This window comes from Spermophilus citellus (assembly GCF_964194105.1).
Source record: "Spermophilus citellus genome assembly, chromosome: 3".
Taxonomy (NCBI): Eukaryota; Metazoa; Chordata; class Mammalia; order Rodentia; family Sciuridae; genus Spermophilus; species Spermophilus citellus.
Window position 1 is genome coordinate 152,933,194 of NC_138184.1, and position 13,778 is coordinate 152,946,971.

Consider the following 13,778-nt stretch of genomic DNA (forward strand, 5'->3'; position numbering starts at 1 on the left):
CTCAACACTAACATCACCCTGATTGGGGGGCCAAAAGCCTCTGTTCCTAGGCATTTTTATAAGTCTTTACCTGCACTTCACCTCAGGAGGTCAGTATTATTATCTTCAATTTCAGGTGAGAAAAACAAGGCATAAAAAGGTTAAGAAACTTCCTCAAGGACATTGTATCACAACAGACTGAGAATGTGACCTCAATCAGTCTGGCTTCAGATTTCATGATCTTAAATCCTATCATCTACTCCTGCTCTCACTGGAAAAACCAACCCTTAGAAACTTAGTCTTGCTTTCTGTGATTCATAATTCAATTTTCTGTAATAATATTTCTCTAAAACTTAAATTACCAGGCTGGTGTGATCCTTTAGGGGATTTTAGGCTGCTTTCATTTACTGTTCACTATGGGCACATTTCAAAATATTGCAATTCAATAAGAGTGAAGGGGGTACACAGCACAGAGGTGTGGAAGAAACAGTGTGGGCCTGAGCTCCTAACTGTGGGAGCTGTGCGAGGGGTGCATGGGGAGCTACTCATTCTATTTTCATTTGCTTGAAATTCTGTGTTATCAAAAATTTAAAAATAATAAAAATTTCAACCATAAAGAAGAAGATAACTGAAGACCTTTAGCTGGTCAGGATCCAGAGGGACATTGAGGTTCCATAGACAGTGCCTCTGTTGACAACACTAAATTTCAAGAACTATGAGTACAGGAACTCATTGATCAAAAACAGAATTTACTAATTCTAGTAAAAATATTCTCAAAATATTTTAATCTTCCCTATCAGGAATAGTAAAGATATTAACAGAGTTGAATTCTTTGCTCACTCTAATTTTTGTTGTTGTTATTGTTGCTGCTGCTGCTGTTGTTGCTGCTGCTGCTGCTGCTGCTGCTGCTGCTGCTGCTGTTGCTGCTGCTGGTTGGAAAAGCTTTTGTCTCCCTTCTCCTAGCAGGTCTATCTTTCCACAGCCCACAAATTACTAAATACTATTTGCAAAGTCAAACTTAAAACCATCCACCCCAATTTCCTTTTCATAGTTCTCTTAAAAACTTAAAAGAAAGAAACTCACCCGTTCTGTTGTGCATTCCCTCTTTACCAAAGTGTGCTGTGGTTTCGAAAACTAGCCCAGTCCTTCTGAACTTTTCTGTATCCGTTATAATATTAAAGAGCCACAAGGAAGGGAAGTGGTTAGTCAACTTGCTAATTTTATCAGTCCCTCCCACTGGTTAAATAGTACCTGATGCTAGAGAAGCAAAATCAGTTTTCCAGCTCATTTCCTTGCTACGGCATGACTTTATGAAGACAGCATAACGAGGGGGCAGAGAGAGCAACTGTATCTGGCTTGTAGGCATGAGAGAGTTAATGAATGAACATCTTACTATTAATAAGAAGTCTAATAGACTACAGAAACCAGCCATGCAACAAAATGAGGAGGAGGAAGAGAGAGAATGCCTGTTGGCTCTACTCTAAGCAAACTCAATTTGGGTGGGAAAGGGAGTGATTTTTTTTAATGCAATCAGAGGACGTGTGGGAAGTGTCTGGTGTTTCATTTGTTGATAAATTATTCTGCCCTGGAATGGAGCCAGTTTACCGGATATAGAAACTTCCACAACTCGGGGCCCTGGCTCAGACCACTCTCTTCCTCTGGAGCTTGGTAATTAAAATACAGGACAAAGTAGCAAATACAAGCCTTTGGATGAGGGAAAATTAAACATTCCCTGAAGAAGAAGCTGTGAACTGTGTCCTAGATGTAAAGCCTGCAACAAGAGAAGAAATACAGAGCCCGAGACATATTTTAATGAAATAAAAAGCTTTTGATGTTTTGATCCAACTCTGAAAGATTGCAACATATATAAAACACTGTCACCCCAGAACCCTAGATCAGGCAGTTTTCTGAGCTACTTAAATGGGTGGCATTTGAATTAAATCTGGAGTACTCACTTTGAAGTATATTTCCCACCATATCTAAGGATTATGGAATTAGAAAAAAAAGAATGTATGAAAACCAAATCATCTCGAAGGCTCATTAACCCTTGCTTTTGATTGGCTGAGAAAATGTCCCTTCAGAGAATTTCTGACAGTTTATATTATATTCACATGTGGTGATGGTTTCACAAAAAAGAGTTAAATTTAGTAAGCTGGGACAGGCTAAGGAAACCAGCAGTCCTCGACTGTCGCCCTCCCTTCTTAGTATTTCCCAACACAGTGTTTCTCACCTAATGAAACAAGGGAAAGAAAAAAGAATAACTTTGAGCAGAATTATTGCATTTATTTTCTACCTCTATAAATAAATGTTTTCTAATCAGACCTAAGGAAATGTGGTATAACAAAGTGAAATATAAGCAATGCTTTCTTCTGAGATCCCACTGAAGGGGAACAAGGGCATCATTCCAACCCCTAAGGTCTTTATATTTGTCTGTGTTCAGGGTGAAAACAAAGTCCCCAAACCAACACGGTACAATCATAACCTATGGCTTTAGTTCCTCTCACTTTTATCGGCGGCTTTGCACCTTCAGGGAAGGAAGAGGAAAAGACAAAGCTCTAAAGAAGAAAGAAGGGAAGGAAAAATGAAAAAGGTTTGAAGAAAAGAACTGTGGTCACAAGCCCCCTCCTAGATCTCCACCCCACCCCCACATGCCATTGGGCTTACACACCTCTTCAGCATCTCCTGGAAGTCTTCCTCCCAGAATCACATGGGTCTGCTGGCCCCATAAGAAATCCTAAGTGCCCTTTAGCATCCTCCCAATCCAGTCAGGGGTTATTCTATGTGATGTCTTCCCAGAAGACTGAAAGCTTCTTAGCACTTATACTGTCTTGGATACTCACCTAGAGTATCAAGCTTCTCAAGCACTAAGCCCCACTTTTGAAACAAGTTTTTTGTCTGCCCTCTTTCACAGACCCTTTAAAAAGGAAATTCACAGATTATACAACCAACTGCTATAAGGTATGTTTTTGAAAGTCAATAAAGTACTTCCAGGCAGGTGTATATACCCATTTAAGAAGTTCTCTGGTGTTTTCTCTATTACCAATGAGTAAATTGGAGCTCATAAGAAATAAATAAGAAGATGGTCCTTGGAAAAAGGGTAGAAAGTAAAAGACTGGAAGGTTAATAGTTGAGTGGACATTAGGATAAAATCTAGTATTAGAATAAATATAATAAAGTAGACTTGCAAGCACACGATAAAATAAAAGGAAAATAAGATTAACTGAAATCCAGATAACATGCCAAGGCAAATTACAAACTATAAAGGTAAAGAAAACATGAAGCATAGTTAGTATTCTCTTATAGGACCTGAGGATTATTCCTTATTCATAGAAGACTTTAAAGGAGTTCTCAACCTTCCTTCTCTTCTACTGAGCAAGGGAGCTGGAAATGCACAGACAGAACCCAGTTGTGTGTCACTCAAGCACCACAGCCCACATTGGTGTCAGTGGTATGGTTGTCTAAGTAGTGGACAATTCATAGCAAACCTTGAAATAATGAACAAAGAACAATCTTAACTGAAATTCTACAGTAGTTGTGGTTCAAGAAATTCAATGCATGCTAACTTTGAAATAAAAGTTTTGGTAAGTGCAATAGATTTTGTTTCTAGACTCAAATAATTATAAACAGGTGTTTCACCTATCTGAGTGTCCCAAAAGATATTTGAAAATTCAGGAAACATGAAAACTTCTTCCAGGTACAGAACTGCTCCTCATGTTACAGGACCCCCATATCCCTGACCCCAGCCCACTAAATGCCAGTAGCACCCTCTAAGCACAGTGGCATGAAGAATTTCCAAAAATTTCCAAAGGACCAGGAAGGCTAGTTAAAAACCACTACACTAGACAAATCCCTGCCTTTGCAAATTCTTCTGGATTTGAGAGTTGGGCAGGGACATCAAGAGCACAGATTAGGGAAGGACTGCAATAAATTTAGGACACATGCCCTTGCTAAAGCAGGCAGCTCCCACAACTGCAGCCAACCAGGAATATGAGGTTCAGCATTGCTAAACTTTCCATCTTTCAAGAGAACATGGACCTCTGGATTTTTACGTGAAATCTAATTTAAAAGATTACAAACACTCTTCAGACTACATAATTTATCTTCAGGCTGAAATGATCTCTGACCTAGATATTGGCAATTCAATCAAAAATATGTTTATTGACAGTTTTAAAATATGCAATGTTAAAATGTTATATTCAGTGTAACAAACAGATGACTAAGCTTTTTGATCTCATTTCTAAAAAACAATTACACATAAATAAGATGCATTGCAGAGTTACAATCCATGTATTTATAGGTAGCTCTAATATATCATTTTTTTCATTTTTCTTTGTACTTTTTAGTATATTCCAATTTTTATGAAATGAACATAAGGTTTTACACTAATAAATAAATGACAGAAAGTATATTTTAATTTAAAAATGAAGAGAAGTTAGCTATGATATGCTCTGAAGACATTCCGATAGGGCCACAGTTAAAATGAACAAATGAAATTCCTCTCAAATATTTAGTCACACTCATCTCAAGCACTAGTTAAAGACTAGATGTAAAAGTTAAACTGTCTCCAAATCAGAGAAAGACGTGCCCAAATAATAAGATTCATTACCTTCTGTTACAAATACATAAAGAATTCTTTTGTCTCCTATATTAGGTAGCCAGAGCCCACACAGACAGATCCAAATGCATATCATAGAAAGCAGCTAAATAATAATTGTACATTGGTTTAAAAAGAGCTAACATTTTTAAAAGGGTAAAAAATAAATTTCCCCATGAGCTCAATAATAATAATAATAAAATTAACCTTTAAAATGAAGGTGCTTTGGTAATTTAACTACGTTTTTCCTATTTACAAAATTAATATTAGAAGCTGAGTCATGTTTAACTCAATAAAATTATTTTATTAAGGTCCTCTAAAACTTTGAAAATACTTTATAAAACTTCCTTATTTGCCAATCTTATCCTTCATTCTGCTGAATCCTGGACCACATTTTATTCCTATGAAAACTTATTTTCCACCAAATTATAAATATTTGATTAGAAATGTCTCAAAGATGAGCATCCTAGGTACCAAATCTGACATCTTGAAACATAAGCTTACATCTTTAAAAATCACATATAATAAGGCTATTTAATATACACAGCTACATATACCTCAAATTCTATAATTATGATTGATTTTTTTTTTTTGCAATTTGTAACTATGTACCACCAGATCATACAGAGAGAGTTTTTGAACCATGGTGATTGGTGTAGAAATAATTATGTAAGTTTTGCAGATACTGCCTTTTCTTTTTCTCTCATGGAGTACAGCTATGCATAGTGCTTATTTTGAAAGGAAATTCACCCCTTTTTCCTGTCTTAAGTTATATGCTGACTACAGCTTGAGTCTTAAATATGTTTTCAAGTTTATTCATTTCAATTCTGCAGAATCAGAAGATTATGCAGTTTGTAAATTAAATCTTTCCTTTTGGTTGTATCTTTCAATTTTGATTACAAAAGCAGATGTTGGCAGGTTTGAGAGTTGCTAATTCAACACTGTTGGGGAACCCAGGGTAAACAACAAAATTACCAATTGCCCTGCATAAAAGGAGATATGAAAATCTCATAAGCATTAGCATCATGTAGTGCATTTTTCTTAAGAAAGCATCTCAAAATTAGACTCTTTAAAATGCTTTATGCATTTGACTGAACTTACTGCAAAGGTGATTATTTTTAGCCAAGAGTTTGCTTGTTGACATACATTCAAATTTTAAAAACACTGTGAATGGAATACAATGTCTTTAATTACTTGCTGAAAAGAAAGAACATTTCAATGCCTACATGTGTGTATGTGTATGTGTATGTGTATGTATTCCCCAGTAAACACAAAATATTCAACTTCACTGGTAATCAAATAAATGCAAATTATTTACATTTTTACCCATCAACTGATGCTGAAGATGCTGATGGCAAGCACATGATGTGAAAAAGCACTGTTGATAGGAGTGTAAATTGGTACACCTTTTCTGGGGGGGGAAACTGTCAGTTTATCAAGAATTTCTGAAGCAGTTCACACTCTTTGAGAGTGATTCTATTTCTAGAAATCATTTCTAAAGAAAGAAATCAAAGATGTGAATGATAATTTATGTAAGTGAAAGTCCATCACAATGTTAATTCAAAATGTCATTGAACAATTGCCAATAGTCTACATGCCTAATAAGAGGAATAATAAAAATTATGATATAATTATATGATGGATTATAATAAAATTCTACATATGATGACATGGAAAATACTCAGTGGCACTAAAAATGTTCATAATACAATGGTAAGTAAAGGAACAGATACAAAAATATGTATGCATAATGATACAAATCTTGAAATACAAACATACATGTCATCCACACCCTTGTATTTCACACATAATATTTTCCCACACATTTAATACAAAACAGATTTTAAAAAGCCCAGAATGTTAAGGGTGTGTCCTTTGGCTTTAGAGATTTTATTTTTACTTTTACTTGTGGACTACTATTTTTCTCCTTGATAAAAAGATGCCTGCCTGGGAACCCAGAAGATTTAGAGTGAAATCAACTTCATGTTAATGTGAAATCTATTGTCAACTGGTATCTTTTTAGATACTTCCACATTTTTTTATAACTTTTAAAAACAGAGTACTAAAAGTCACATCCCATTTACTGTAAGTAAATAAGAAAAACTTTACTTAGGATAACAGTAACCAGTGTCAGTGAATATTGGATTTAAATGAAATGAAGGAGAAAGAAATTTATGGTCATTCCCCATAATACCCCAAACTTGACAAACTTTAACTTGCTTAAATATCAGAACAATCCTTAAACAGGGTTAAGTTTTCATACACCTATTTGATAGATGAAAAGACTACTTGTTATAGTTTCAATATGAGGTGCCTCCAAAAGCTCATGTGTGAGACAATGCAAGAATATTCAAGGGTGAGATGATCAGGTTATGAGAGCCTTAAAATTAAGGTAGATTAATTCAGTGGTATGGACTAACTGGGCAGTAACTGTAGTTGGTATGATGTGGCTGAAAGAAGTAGGTCACCAGGGATGCGACTGTGGGGTTTATATTCAGTCCCTCATGAGCAGAGCTCTCTTTGCTTCCTGAGTGCCATGTTCTGAGCGGCTTCCCTCCTCCTTGCCCTTTCGCCATGATGTTCTGCCTCACCTCCAGCCCGGAGCAAAGAAGTCAGCCAACCAAGGACTTAACCTTTGAAACTGTGAGCCAAAATAAACTTTGCCTCATCTACATTGGTCTTGACAGGTCCTTGGTTTACAGCAACAAAAAAAGCTGACTAAAACACTTCTTTACCCAAAGCTTAGGTACATTGACCAAGGCCTCATATTTGACAAATAGAGGAATAGAACTGATTACACAGCCAGTGTCTAATACTATACAAAGATGTTTATTTTGAAATCCAGATAGCTCATGTGCAGTAGTCTTAATACAGACAACCTAAACAACAAAATCCTAGAGGTTCATCAAGTAAAGGAGATTAATAATTAGAATAAAATAGTCTTTTCTTTCCTTTAGTTACTATGGTAGAAAAGAAAATAGGAGCTAATACAGAACTGGAAAAAGGTACACAATAAGTAGGTAACTTAGCCAATGCCTAAGCTTTCTGAACCACAAGTCAGGACATCAGGTCTGAGCATATAAAACTAAAGTGGTCCCAGAGTTTCATGCAGCCACCATATGCCAGCATTTAATGAAAAATTAAAATTATATATGTATATGTATGTGCACATGTATGTGTCTAAACTGGCATCTTACAAACTACTTGTAAATAATAATACATAATTATTGCTTTTGACTTCAAAGGGAAAGTCTTAATTATTATACAAATAATATGATTATAAAATCAAATAATACAAGAAACTATATAAGAACAAAAGTAAAAACTGCCTCATAATCCTATACTGCAAAAGAAGTCACTGTTAAAAACTTGGAACCTCCCAGACTTTTTTCTATTCACACATAAAAATATCACAGTAGCACTTAAGTAAATTAAGGTGGTATAAATCGCTCCGTTTGTACAGCTAGTGACATGGGGCAGGACTTTTGAATTCAAACTTCCACAGTGATGTACTTTCTACCTCCTCATTTTGCTGAGAGAAAGGGGTGAAATAATTATTTTCATTTCACAACACCGAGATGTCTTGGGCACCATTTGGGGATTTTTCAGAGAAATATCTATAGTAGACCACCACTTACTAACTATATAGTTTCAGAAATGTTATTAAATTTTCTGGCTTCTATTTTCTCACTTATAAAATGAAGCTTATAATACTTATTCCATAGACTTACTGTGAACATTAAATGAAGTTTAATTATATAAAAAAGCTTTTGCACAGTTGCTAGTATAGTAAATGGTCAAACATTGAGAAATACAACCATTAAAACTAGTAACAAACAGTATTTAAATAGTGTTCTCTTTATACTAAGAAGGACATAGGATGACTGTGTGTGTGTGTGTCTGTGTGTGTGTTCCAATATATTTTAGTAGCTATGAGTTCATTTTGGCCCTTTTTTCTAAAAGCTTTACTATATAGTTTCTAAAAATCCTTTTAAGATCCATAATCCTATTGAATCAGGAATAAAACATGTACTTAGTTTCAAGCAAACAATTGTTCGACAGAAGCCCCTTCACATTTTAATTACTCCCTCTTCCCTCTCCAAGTTCACTGTTATTCTCTGATTTTTAATCTTGAAAGCCAGTCAGGATACACTATTTATGCTATATTCAATAGGGAGAACAAGAAGAAAAGGGATTTTATTCAGGACACTAACTCTAACCTTGAAATGTTATTTTCTGAACATTTGTTCTGCTCACTGAGCAAATTTTAGTCTTCAAGTCAGATGTCTAAATACAGTGCTTGAGCTCTGCTTAAAGGCTAAAAATATAGACTTCTGCACAAGGTGATGGTTACAAAGGAAGGTGTTTAGAATATGGTTCAATAGAAGCTAAGGTAATTGAGCATTTGCTATAAATTTCAGCCAGAAGAATTCCTCATTTACACTGAAGCTTTGGAGTCAAATTTTAGGCTATTATACTCTGAAATACATATTACTTGAAAAGAGAATCAATTAAGGAAGTGGTTTCCTGAAATTCTTCACCAGGTCCTTAATTTTGATTATTTGAAGAGTACAAGTCATGTAATCCTTTGTCCACCTCTCTCTCTTAAAGAGAGGACCTATAAAAGCAGTATCTATGAAGCACAGTAGGTCTGACCAGGAAGACTGGCTACAAAGCTCATGCAATATTTTCCTCCCCTTGAGAAAAATCTATGAATAGGAGTCAAAGAACTGTTTTGATGCTCAGTAATACCAAATAAAATATGGCCATCATACAGAAAGCTTACTATCCTCACACTTGGTCTTCCTCAGATACACCTTCACAAACCACAGTGTCAGGAAGGTACAGATTGGAATAGCTGAATAAAACATTGGCCTGGGTGGATAACCTAACTATTTCCCAATGCTATGTGTGGTCCATTTATTTTTTTTTAATTTATCCTTTTAGCCAGGTGGCACACAACTGTAATTCCAGTGGCTCCTGAAGCCAAGGCAAGAGGATCCAGAGTTCAAAATCAACCTCAGCAACTTCGAGGCACTAAGCAACTCAGTAAGACCCTGTCTCTAATAAAATATTTTTAGAAGGGCTAGGAATGTTCCTCAGTGGTTAAGCCCCACCCCAGTACCCCCTCCCCCAGGTTCAATTCTTGGCACCAAAAAAACAAAAATTTACTCCTTTGGAGAAATTAGAAAATAACTGGTGAAGAGTGATAAGGGTGCATAATAAAAATCTTTATTTGTTCTTGAGTAAATAGTGTCTGAACAAATGATCAAGTAGAAAAAGAAGTTATAATAATATTAGAAGATCTCACTTGTTTTATTATCCAAATTCCTACTTTAAATATGTATTATACATACATTCCATGAGCTTATCTTGTCTTCTTGAATACTTTATTCCCAGAGCCAAGAAACATAACTGACAGAAATAGGTCCCTAACAAATATTTGCTGAATAGGTAAATTCATTTTCACTTCCCTTTTATTTGCTTTTTAACTTTTCAATCATTTTTAAGGCTAATTCACAGTTATTTTCTTAAATCTCTAAGAATTCCCCTTTCAACACTCAGAATTCCCCTTTCAATACCAGACACAGGGAATAAGTGAACAATTGAGCTACAATTCCTTAATGAAATTTTCATGAAAAAATAATATTTAACCAGTTTATACAGAGTACATAATTAAAGCTTTGCAAAACTAACTTCCAGGAAATAATTATCCCTATTAAATAGGTAAATGTAAACCCACATATCCACTGGGTAAATATTTTGACCAGTACTATACATCATCTTTATCATGAAGTAACTGGGGAACAGATCAGAATATGAAAATTTCCCTAATCATTTCATTTACTCTTACTTTATAAACATCAGAATTGCCAACACATTTACACTAAGTTTTACCCTTATAAAACTAGTGGTGTAAAAATTAGGCTGGCTATGAGATGAAGTAGACTAACAAAGGGGCAAAAAAAATCTGAGCCTAAATGAATACTGTGTTGTGCCGAATGTATTTAATAAAAAGTAATTTGCTACATTGAAACATTTATCTGTAAATAAGCATTTATTGTATTTCGATTTTTTTTTTTGGGGGGGGGAAGTGTAGTTGTGCTTTGTTGAATAATGAATTGAATTTTTATGCATACCTGAGATTGGCTTTCAATATCATTCAAATTTATCTCTGAAGTGACTAAAGTTGACTTTAAAGCCCCCTAAACTTATACATCATGTTTTTGAGTTTTCAGATTCTGACTTTCAGAATAGAGATCCTAGTTTCACAGAAGAGACAGCTTTTGTTATGGGGTTACATGTTCAATAGGGGGAAAAAAAAAACATTTTTCTTTCTTGAATTACTAAACATCTCTTCATACCTTTCAAAGTGACCTTTCTAAATCAAATGTGAAATGCATAAAAGATTATGTCTCTTCATATGCACATATTCACAATGTCCTGGGGCATTTATTTCAGCATGGAAAATTCCTGATGTTTTAAAGTCAATTTAGAACAAAAAAAATGTTGAAGAAATAACTGCATCTTATAGAATTTTAAGTACTTCTCTTTTACCATGTTACATAAAAGGCATGTCTAAATTTAGACATATGTAGATAAACATGCCGATCCTTGAAAAATGCTAGACCACAGAAGTTCTAGGGAAAAGTCTGTATTATATTAAACATGAGACTCCATTTCCTTGTTTTGAATTATTGGTGCTGCTGTGGCAACAGCACAATAAAGAACTTTGTTGCACTCTCAGCAGAGCTATTTATATTATTTAACCTCTTTCCAGGGAGTTCTTCCTCTACCAAGTTGCTCCATTATTTTAATAAAGCAGCTCATTCAAAGGTTGTTTCTCTCTATTTATTTATTTTTTTAGTCACTGCTAAATGTGAAAAAAAATAAAACTTACCTTTGAAGTGTTTAGGCAAAGATTCTAGACCTGAAGCTCATCTCCTGAAATGTTTTTAAGTAACCAAATGCCCATTTCACAGATCACGGGATTCTAAAATGAGAGGCCAATTTCCTGCAACTGAAAGCAGGAGTGATATATAATTTTGAAATGCTCTGAAAATTTACCAAAATACCCAGAAATGGGAAACAGCTGGTTAAGTAATAATGAAAAGAGTTCAGAGGACCGGAGGTTTCTACAAAAGTTCAAAATGGCATTCCTGCCTGTTTGTAGGAGGGGGCTGATGAAGTAAAGGTATAAATGCCATGCACAGAAGAAAGCAGAATAATACAGACATGGAAAGGATTCCTGCTAACTAGCTGCACTGCAGTCAGGTGCAAAACAAGAATTAGGGCCAGGGAGAAAGAATCACAACAGAAGAAAGGAGTGTGAACTCTCTCAAGGAAGTTCTACTTCTCCAGCCTCCTCCATCAGCTCCCCTCATACCTGCCACAGGTGCAGTGATCTCTCTTTCAACAGGCCCAACCGTTCACTCCTACTTACCTACACTTGCTGCTCCCTACTTGTCCTCCCCCCGCCCCCAACTCCTACACTCAAACTGGCATTTCCTTTAGACTTGGATCAGTTATCTTCACTGATAACTTACCCACTTGCCTGGTGTCCACCATCCAAGGAGAGGTGTCACTGTTTCCCCCATGCCACATGCTGGCACCCCCTACTGAGTGCACACCTCATACCATTATGAAGGCATTTTGTTTGCTTCTGACACCAAACTGTGACCTCCTCCAGGGTAGAGTCCAAACCAAGCTATTCTTTTATTATTATTATTATTTAAGAATTAAGCTATGATTACTGGATGACTGGCAACAATAATATCGAAATAAATGTACAGTTAGCATAAAAACAGCATGTTTTGAAATTGGAGGAAAAATTGCTTAGATAATAGCATGGAAGAGAAAATTAGGGTATAAAAATAAGGATATAAAAAGAAAAATTTAGGACAAAAATACATGAAGCTACTTTGGTCACTGTCAACTATGAATACATGCAAAATTTAGTAAATATTTCTCCACCTAAAATGTTTTTGAAGTAAATATTAGAAGGTCTAAAATGAATAAGCATTTTTTTCTGTTTTTATATTTGGCTCATGAAGAAAAGCAAATTGGATAAGCTGTCATTCCAGCTATTCGTTATTTCATTATAAAATATAATGCTGCTCTCTTTCTATGGAAGAGAAAAAAAATCACATACTCTCTTATTAAAACCTATGCCCTCTAGAGGTGTTCTGTCAAGCTGAGAAATGGCATATCAGGAGACATAATATGCTCCAGAGACAGATGTCCCTACTTGAAATGCATGTACAATGATCAATCATAGCTCACAACATTCCAGAAAACTCAAGTGCCACACTTAAATAACAATTATAGAAAGATGTGTTAAAATAATATCAAGAAGCTGACACAAGGTGAATGCATTAGCTGAGAAATTAAAAAGAATTTCAATAGAAAGTGAGAGGATTTTGAGATTTGCAAAAGTCCCATACAAGAGTTTAAAAGGTAATGTAAAGGAACAGGGGGTCAATGTCCACACCTGCACTTTGATGAGTTCTTCCTTGCCCATCCTCCTGTGTGTGAGTTATCCATTAAATATGCACACCTGCCTTACCATTATTTCCATGTCTAGCTTCCTAAAGGTAAAAAAAATGGAGCCAAACTTTAACATAAAAATATATGAGCTGGGGGCTGGGGCTGTAGCTCAGTGGCAGAGCACTTGCCTACCTAGCATGAGGCACTGGGTTTGATTCTTAGCACCACATAAAAAGGAAACAAATAAAATAAAGGCATGCTGTCCATCTACAACTACCAAAAGGAAAAAAAAAATAGGACTGAGGATGTGGCTCAGTGGTCAAATGCCCCCCACTTGAGTTCAATCCCAGATATCCCCAAAATATATGAAAACTTATATGTTTGTATAACTATATAATTTATTATTTCTAGTGTCAACCTGTGGACTGTGATTTATTTCTCAACTGAATTCCTTTCTTTAAAATGTTACATTATAGGGCTGCAGTCGTGGCTCAGTGGCAGAGTGCTTGCCTGGCACGTGTGAGGCACTGGGTTCAATTCTCAGCACCGCATACAAAAATAAGCAAACAAAATAAAGTCATGCTGTCCATCTACAACTACAAGAAAAAATTAAATGTTACATTATAGAAAGAATAACATAATGAACAACTGTATATTCATCCATTCATTTGTTCAATATATAATTTTCGAGCATTTACCACACCTGTACTATTCAAGG

At 35.4% G+C, this 13,778-nt stretch overlaps 1 protein-coding gene across 4 annotated transcripts in view; it reads right to left on the reverse strand.

The window, feature by feature from the left end:
* The window catches only part of HDAC9 (histone deacetylase 9), an 890,491-nt gene that overhangs the window by 684,835 nt on the left and 191,878 nt on the right, over positions 1–13,778 (reverse strand). The window contains exon 1 of one of the 4 annotated variants that reach the window (XM_081283848.1): positions 1,063–1,202. The exons of 2 other annotated variants lie outside the window; for them this stretch is intronic. In XM_081283848.1, coding sequence (XP_081139974.1) covers positions 1,063–1,078 — 16 coding nt within the window. In that variant the 5' untranslated portion in view covers positions 1,079–1,202. Of the gene's footprint in view, positions 1–1,062; positions 1,203–13,778 lie in introns of those variants that run through there. One more of the 4 variants, XM_081283852.1, reaches the window with a different exon arrangement.